Source organism: Actinia tenebrosa, unplaced genomic scaffold (assembly GCF_029948245.1).
Source record: "Actinia tenebrosa isolate PJP-AT-01 unplaced genomic scaffold, QUT_ActTen_1.0 PGA_scaffold0__85_contigs__length_37466705, whole genome shotgun sequence".
Lineage (NCBI taxonomy): Eukaryota > Metazoa > Cnidaria > Anthozoa > Actiniaria > Actiniidae > Actinia > Actinia tenebrosa.
In genome coordinates, this window is record NW_028292569.1 from 23,584,784 (window position 1) to 23,593,700 (window position 8,917).

The 8,917-nt window shown below is 35.8% G+C and overlaps 1 protein-coding gene across 1 annotated transcript; it reads left to right on the forward strand.

Annotated features, from left to right (window-relative positions):
- Positions 1-105: 105 nt before the first annotated feature.
- LOC116302588 (putative serine incorporator) lies at positions 106-8,896 on the forward strand. Its single transcript, XM_031711920.1, has 13 exons — positions 106-325; positions 1,197-1,540; positions 1,776-1,855; positions 2,192-2,285; positions 2,378-2,421; positions 2,857-2,933; positions 3,992-4,088; positions 4,425-4,511; positions 5,054-5,174; positions 6,727-6,790; positions 7,091-7,118; positions 7,723-7,876; positions 8,416-8,896. Exons 1-13 carry the CDS (start codon positions 245-247, stop codon positions 8,558-8,560), a joined length of 1,416 nt encoding a protein of 471 aa, XP_031567780.1. The 5' UTR covers positions 106-244; the 3' UTR covers positions 8,561-8,896.
- Positions 8,897-8,917: the final 21 nt, after the last annotated feature.

Consider the following 8,917-nt stretch of genomic DNA (forward strand, 5'->3'; position numbering starts at 1 on the left):
ATAGATATTAGGGTGATGTATAGTAAAATTATATTTCATAGACCCCACCCTCCCCACCCTTGTGATAAGGTTAATTAGTAGCTCCCACAAGTCTCTGTGGTCACAGTATGAATGACGTCACATCTTAAACGAAAGCGTCAAAAACGCAGAGAACATTCGCTATTAAACCATCGATTTTTCGCCGTATATTTATTGATTTTTGCTCTTAATTTAAAATAGTAGTGTTGTTGATGTATTAGAGACCATGGGAGCAGCATTAGGAGCCTTAGGAGGACTTGCAAGTTGTGCTTCTTGTGCTTCTTGTTTGAGCAGCCTCGCTCCAGTTGTGAGTATCTTCGCCATGATTTTTCAATCAACTTTATTTTCAATCTGTCTTATTTTGCGACTTCCTTAAAGCTAAAAAACAAATTTTTAACATTCTATTGATCACTTTTTATTCCTGTATTATGAGATATAGATTTTGTACCTACGATTATTTAAAATACGATATCATTGGCGCTTCACACGGAAGAAAGCATGAGAGCTAGATATTTAAATTTACTTATACATGGGATTTTTCAAGTTTTTTTTCCACAAATACTGTAGATCTACCTATTATATAATTCATTATTGTTAATTCAAAAATTTTGACTTCTTATTATGCTTTTCTTTTACTTTAAAGCTAAAGATAAACGATAAAAAGGAGCTTGTGTAATTTTAAACATCAAGCTTTTGAGAAATTATGAAATAAAATATTTTTGTATAAAAAAAGTGAAAATTCGAATTAAACAGTTTTCATTTCTCTTTATGCCTTAAGCTTTTTATTTTATTTTGCTTTAAAAATCGATAAATTCCATGCCTTGTTTATTGTTGCCTAATAGTCACTATTACTCAACCAGAACATTTATTAAACAAAAGATTTTGTCTTTGTATGATGAATGTTCTGGTTGACTGATAGCAACTATTAGTCACTAAATAGATACTATTAGGCCTAGGGCAAACGTCGAACTTTCCATGCACCGAACTCATTAAAAACAATGGATATCAGGTGATAATGAGGCGGCATTCTTTGATGTAATTAAGTTCGGTGCATGGAAAGTTCAACGTTTGCCCTAGGCCTTAGTTTTTATTTAGTTTGATTTTATTTCCCGGTTTAATTGCATCCACTCTATGACCATAAAAAAGTTTATGATATATTATTTTGGTTTTATTTTCAGGCTGCATGTTGCTGTGGTTCCTCGGCATGCTTCTGCTGTTGTGCCCGTTGCCCGTCTTGCAGGAATTCTACAGCCAGCAGGATTGTTTACACCATTTTTCTCTTCCTTGGCACTTTGGTATCAGCCATTATGTTGGCTCCAGGGATAAGGGACAAGCTTGACAAAATACCACATTTTTGTAATAACAAATACCTCCACACCAATGAAGATGTGTGTAACAGCATGGTGGGGTATTTGGCTGTGTATAGGGTGTGCTTTGGGATGGCTGCCTTCTTCTTCCTTATGGCTGTTATCATGTTCAAAGTGTCATCTAGCAGGGATCCCAGAGCAAAATTCCAGAATGGGTAAGAGACACCATACTATTAAATGTACAGTAACTCTGTGGGCATCACAAGTCTGTATACACCTATGTGGTCTGGTGTCAAACTGTATGAACAGTACAATGCATCATTGACAAAATATATAAGTAAATTTACCCAAGAAAATGACATGCTGCCTAAAATGGAAAAACAGCAACAAGCTCTACTAATGAATGCATTATCAATAAAATGTGACAAAATATTTTTTATTTTATTTTAGATTCTGGTTTGTAAAGTTGGCACTTCTCATTGGGCTCATGGTTGCTGCATTTTTCATTCCAAGGGGTGACTTTGGACAATGTAAGAATATTCCCTATTCTACCATAAAATTACTGTACTCATATACAACACTGAACCTAGTTCGAGTCCCGCCGGGTTCAGTGTTGTATATGAGTAGAGTTGTTTGTTGGTTCTCTCCTGTGCTTCGAGGGTTTTCCGGGTTCTCTGGTTTTCCTCCCTCTGCAAAAATCAACTCCTAAATTCCAATTTGATCACAGAATGAGGGCCACAGGTTTGTTAGCCACTGGCTATTAAGTGCTACCCTCGTGAAAAAAGGACAATTTAAAAAAATGATATCTATGCTTTATTTCCTTGTTTGTTTGTTTGTTTTGATCCTTTTCCCCCCCAATGTTTCAGACTGGATGTATTTTGGTATGATTGGTGGATACCTTTTCATCATTCTACAACTGATTCTGCTGATTGACTTTGCCTATAGTTGGAGTGAGTCTTGGTAAGTTAATGGCATCCTTCAGGTTATCATATTCATTATTATAAACAACTCACTCATTCGAATATGATGTAATTTTTGTTTTCTCCTCCAAGGGTTGAAAGATATGAAACAACAGGAAACAAGAGGTGGTACTGGGGTATGTTACTACCTAATTTAAAAAAGTTTCCATCTTTTAGGGCTTAAAACAACTGCAGGTCATCAGACATTGTCTGGCCAGATTTGGAACTTGTCCGGTCAAATCTTTGCCTTACGGTCATCATGAACAATAATAATGAGCCCTAAACAAAGGTATGACTGAGGTAATTGGCCAGTCATCAAGACCAGCAACCAATGGGCCATTATTTTAAGCCCTGTCTTTGAAATTTGAAGTGACATTTACGTTATATGTTAACTATAACTTTGGTTACAAGATCTTAATGGCCCAGGGAGTGTTTAGACATAAGAATTTACTGAATGAAAAAATTGGAGTCTTGGAAATTAAGCAGTTTATTCCTAGTTGTTGTTTCTAGTATGGACATGTGATGCAGCTGATGCTGAAGTATTAATACTCTTTGTTAATATTGAATTTTAGGTCTGGTGATAGTAACAAGTGGAATGTACATTATCTCTGTTGGTGCTATTGTTTGTTACTTCTACTTCTACACCACGGTACAGTAAAAACACATACTGCAGTTTACAATATTCTGCAAATTCAGTAGTTGCAAGCTGCCAATGGAATTTGGTTTTTCGCTGCTGCAATTAAAAATCATCAGTCTGTACCTTTTATATTCTTGACTGGCGGCAGTGAAAAACCAATTTCACAACAAGCCATTGAAATGTTTGAGTTTGCTGAATATCAATACCTGCAGTAAACACTTATTTAAAAAATCTTTTGTGACAGTATACTTGTTTCATGACACTGTTGAGTTAGTCATTTAATGATCACTGCAGACTGTGTGCAATATGTCCAAACATCCACAGGAAAAAAAACCGGATTCCAAAATTGGGAATTTCCTTGAATTCCCAAGTAATTCCCATCCAATTCGCAGAGAGAACGAAATTGGGAGTGTGGCACTGATTCCCAATGTTAGTTTGTTGGGAATTTTGTTTTTCTATTGGGTATTAGAAGGAAATTCCCAACAATAAATCCCAATGTTGGTGTTCAAATCCAGGTTTTTTCCTGTGACAATTATTATTCTGATTAAAGCTTCATATTTCTGTTGTTTTCCCCCTGGCCACAACACAAAACTATTTATATTTTTTCTCAGTCTGACCTCTCAGTCTGACCTCTAGCTCAGCTGGTAGAGCATCAGTAGTACAATTCCGAAGGTCGTGGGTTCGATTCCCAGCAAGGTCGGAAATTAATTTTTCCGAATTCAATTCCAAGGGCTTTCGCCCGGAATAACCTCGTTTCCAAGCACTATAACTTATCTATATTTCTATATCTTCATGTATTTCATAAGTGCTACCTGGTCCATATATTCTCAACAAAACTATTTATATTTTTTCTATTTCTCTCTTACTACTCAACCCACCTATGCTTAGGATTTCTGGTGAAGAAAATATTCCAGATAGCAGCTGTCTGGTGACATTTTTCATGTTCACATACTACATACATGTAACTTCATTTAACCCTATCACCTACACTGTAATATTCTTCACAGATTCATCTTAGGGGAGCACTATCCAAACTAGGAGCTTTAGTAATAAGTTTTTTTTTTTTCCAGACTGACGGCTGCAAGAACAACAAATTTTTCATCAGTTTCAACCTATGCCTGTGTCTTGTTGTATCCGTCATTGCTGTTATACCAAAAGTACAGGAAGGTACATAAAACTATTACATAATAATAATGATGGTGATGACACTGATGATGATGATGATGAGGGTGATAGTGATAGTGATGAGGATGATGAAAGTGAGGGTGATGGCAGGTGATGATTTGGGTAAGGTTGATGGTGATGGTCATGGTGATGTAAAAGAAATAAGCTAAATCTCATAACATACAAAATACAGAATTAAATAAGCTAAACATTTTGTTAAAATATTACACTTTGAACCCCCTCTAGACACTTAAACTGTACGTTGATTACACTCTTTACACTGTACTTTCTGTGGCAAAATCTTCTAATTATCTGTACATATATTATTTGTGTTACCAGCCCAACCATCCTCTGGATTACTTCAGGCAGGATTGATAACCTTGTATACTATGTATCTGACATGGTCTGCTATGTCTAATGAGCCAGGTGAGTGAACATTCATTGCTCAACTTAACAGCGTAAATCCATGGTTCTGGTCTGCGAATCAAACGTCATTAGCAACATTTCAAGATTCTTTCCAGTTTTCATCAATTGATTAAAAATTAGCTGGTTTTGAGGGAGCTACTGTACAGGGATTTTTTCTTGGCATTTTCAAGTAACTAAAAGCTTGAGTAAAATGAACCATATGCTCTAAATAGACCTCTCTACTGTACCTTGGGCATAATGTTTTCCCAGATCATACCCAATTCATTCTCTTGAGAATAAATTTCTTTGTTAAAGTTGTATCCATATCCATGTTTCTTCTAAACCGTTAAACAAAGAAATGATACTCTAGAGAATATGGTCTGAAATGGGAAAACATTATGCCCAAGGTACAGTAAAGAGGTCTACTGTGAGAGTGAACACGGTATGGTTCATTTTATTCAAGCTTTTAGTCATAAACAAAACAAAAAAGACTCACAACTTCCATGTCAGCTTCTACGTTTTGTTGCAATGAAAGGTACATCTGATCTTTTTTATTACCCTAGATGAATTGTGCAATCCAAGTGGGCATCTTTTCACAGAAGAAGGAGAGCATCCTATTCCAACAATGAGTGGACACACAGTTATTGCTGCTCTCTTGATGTTTGTGATGGTTGTGTACTCTTGGTTAGTTCAATACTTTTATCACCTAATAACTATCTAGTTATTTAATATAATTATCTATATCTAGTGAAAGCATAACGCTGGTGCACTATAATTTATAATGGTAATTGAACTGAGTGGAGTGCAATTTGGTTTGAAATCAAACGCGCGATTACAAAATCGCACGACCGCGTAGCGGGAGTGCGATTTGTAATTGCAAGTTTGATTTCAGACCAAAATTGCACGACACGAAGTTCAATTACCACTTTATCATATCCATTTTGAAATCTTTTTTGAAAAAGACGTTTTTTCCAGTTAAGCCGACATGACTTACAATCTAAAAGCAGTCGATTCAAACATGCTGTCAAGAGAACTTGTTTATACTGATCGAGCAATGATTCTCATTTTGAAAACCAACACTTTCAATCCAAAACTAAAATGAATTTATATCGGACCAAACGGTTTACAAATTAAGAAACATTTACTTACTTTAAATAGCAAGACAATCCTGCCCAAAAGGGTTGTAATGAACTGGCTGTTGTCCATACAGCCAATGCTCACTGCTTGTATTTTTACGATTTCTGTTCAACATGTTTAGATCACACTTGTGCCGACAAAACAGCAAAAATCAAAGGTTGTTTAGTCCTTCGGTTGTCCTTAAGAAGTCACGTAGCTCAGCAAAAATCTTCTTCTTAAGAAAAACTTCTTTTAATGACTGTATTTTCGATGTGTTGTTATGCTTTAAAGATTGAAAAGGAAACCACAATCAATCGCCAAGAAGTCACATTCAAAAGATGCCGATTGCATTTTCTCCCACTGCTTTTCGCTGTAATATCTTCAACTTACTTAAGCAGTTACTTTACAAAGATGCTTTTGATGATTTTAAGTGATCAGTTGGTCTTTTTAAGTCCTTTTTACGGCTTTTTAAGTCTTTTTTAAAGACTTTTGACGGTAAAATTGTTCTTCAGAAGATTTTTTTTTGAGCCGTGGCTCTTTTTTTTCGCAAGAAGCGGTGAGCTCAACACTCAGATGGATTCCTTGATATAATTGGCTAGAAAATGACAGGCCTCTCTTGTGATTGGTTCATATCAGTTGATGTGCAAAATCGTGCAATTTAGAGCTCAAAATCGTGCAATTTATGCTGAAATCACTGCTGCAGGGAACCAATCAGATTGCAGGATTTGCTTGTGATTTCAAAATGGATGTAATAAAGTGTGTAACAAATCAAATCAATGTTGTGTTGACACTCTTAAGATAAACGAGTTCCCAGCAACTACCAACTTGCATTAACCACACCAACAACATGCAGTATACTGATACTTATTTTAGGGTTCTAATGAATTGTTTACTGTTACCTATCAGAAGATTGCTCTCTCCTTTGTACAGTAGAGCCATTTTAAGATCATCTTGGGTGATAGGCTAACATGAAAATACGAAAGGAAATTGCACAAAATTCATTGAGAAAAGAGTGATTTCTTTCATCTCCCTGTTAGCCTCCATCGTTATTCTTGATAGGGGTTTATCATCTCGTGCTGTGCATATATTAATCATTTTTTGTTTTTGTTTTGTTTATTAGTGTAAGGACAAGCAGTTCTTCTCAAATTGGAAGTATTGGCCTTCGCTCAAGCAGCCACATGGAGGTAAAGATCTTTAAGAACCAATAAACTAAATCTATATGACTTTAAATACTGTGAGTGTTGAATGCTGATGTTGCTTTACTGTTAGACACACCGTTAGACCTTCCGAGAATTAGGTTGCAATTTGCAGAAGCACATAAAAATTAGAATTCTAACAGTTATTTTGGATATAATTGACAAAATAGAAAGTGTGTCTGCATGCTGTGTGCTTCATAAAGCAAGTGCTCCCATCCAAGCAGAATGCGAGATTCATAACTGGTATTTTATAAAATAATACTAATAATCCTCTTCTGTACATTTAAGGAGACTCTTCTTCCTGACTGCAATCAAGGTAAGTCAGACAATAAGCCCTGAATGAAGAGAACGTCTTTTTTATGCTGCAGGTTTAGATGACAAAAGGGATTCTTGGTAGCAATGTTGTAGAGCAGAAATGGTGCAGTGTTAATGGATTAAGAAGACTGGAAAGTGTTTCCTGCCTTCACATACACTCACAATAATGACCAAAAAATTAATCATATGGCTATAATATGACAACAAATAAACCTGGAAAGCCAAAGACCATTAACCTAAGGTCACGATGAACATGAAAAAATGACATAAGACATTACTATGATAAGATCAGAACCCTTCTTATGCCATCAAAAATGTTTAATAAAAAAAAAAAAATTGGGAACAAAAAAGTGATTTTTTTTAGAACTTTATTCGAACTTTGTAGCATAATTTTTGATGGAAAAGAATCTTGTAAGAGGGAAGTTTTAAAAATCAATCAAATTTGTTTTGAATAGTTTCCTCTTACAGAATTTTTTAAATTTTTCCTTAACTTTTCAGAACCATAAACCAAAGCCATATGCAAAATTTGACCAAGCTTAGGATAAAAAAAATATTTCAAGCTGCTTAAATAAAAAGTACCTTATGATTATTTCATTCAATGATAGATGCTGAAACAGGTGAGAGTGAAGAAGACAAGCCAAAGCACCAGAAAGTGTATGATGATGAAGCTATTACTGTTACATATAACTACTCCTTCTTCCACTTCACCTTCTTCTTGGCATCTCTGTACATTATGATGACACTCACCAACTGGTACAGGTAAGATTGACGTACATGTATGCATACTTTGGACTTGCTGTGACTTTGATGTTGCCATGTTCTAGTGTTACGATTGGATGGATATTGATCACATGTTAAGGCTGGTACTCACTGGCAATATGAGCAGGATCAAAACATTCTGTTCTTCTTATGCTTGTGCTTGTGCTTATGCTGCTGAATTTCCCAGTGAGATCATTAAGGTCTTATGCCTATGCTTTTGCTTATGTGCTAGTGAGAACCACACTTTATAATTTGTATGATATCCACTGCATGTCTATTCCATGGACTTAAGAAGGGAGGGTTAGGAGGATTTTAGTCCTCATAGTACTTTGGCATTACAACAGTAATTGTCAAAATCAGGGCTGTAGGCCCTTCGATCAGAATCAGGGCAATAGCTCCCCTCCTCCACCCCCCTGCTCAGTGGTCTCATTACTTTTTGCGTGAAGCATGGAGATGTGTTCAACCTTTGGGTGTGAGCCAGGGGAGCTCTAAAGAAAATCCCTTAAACAGTATTATTAAAGTATTTTTTCTGTTCACAGTCCCCAGGGCACAGACTTCAACAAATTGACGAGCAGCTGGGCCACTGTGTGGGTCAAGATGAGTTCCAGTTGGGTGTGTCTTGGACTGTATGCATGGACCCTGCTTGCTCCTGTCATGTTCCCTGATCGAGATTTTGGGCACTAAATATTACTGGGGATGAGAAGCATGCCTGTCTCACTTCTTTTGAATATGCACATGCTACCAGGGCACTCTTAGCTTCATTAGATATTATGTCAGCTTAATATGCCATAATATTTAAAGTTAACTCACTGTATATAGAAGTAGTAATCTAAAAGGTAAAAACTGTGTATGTAGTAATGGATCAATGTCGGTTTTATATTTTATTTGTTTCGTTTTGTTTTATTAATTTTGTTGTTGTTTTGTTTTGTTTGGTATTGTTTTGTGTGACTGTTTTGTTGTTGTATATATAATAGACGTAGCAATAAATTAAAATAAAGATTCTCCACAATTTTAATTACATCCTACAGTGTTTCTTTCTTT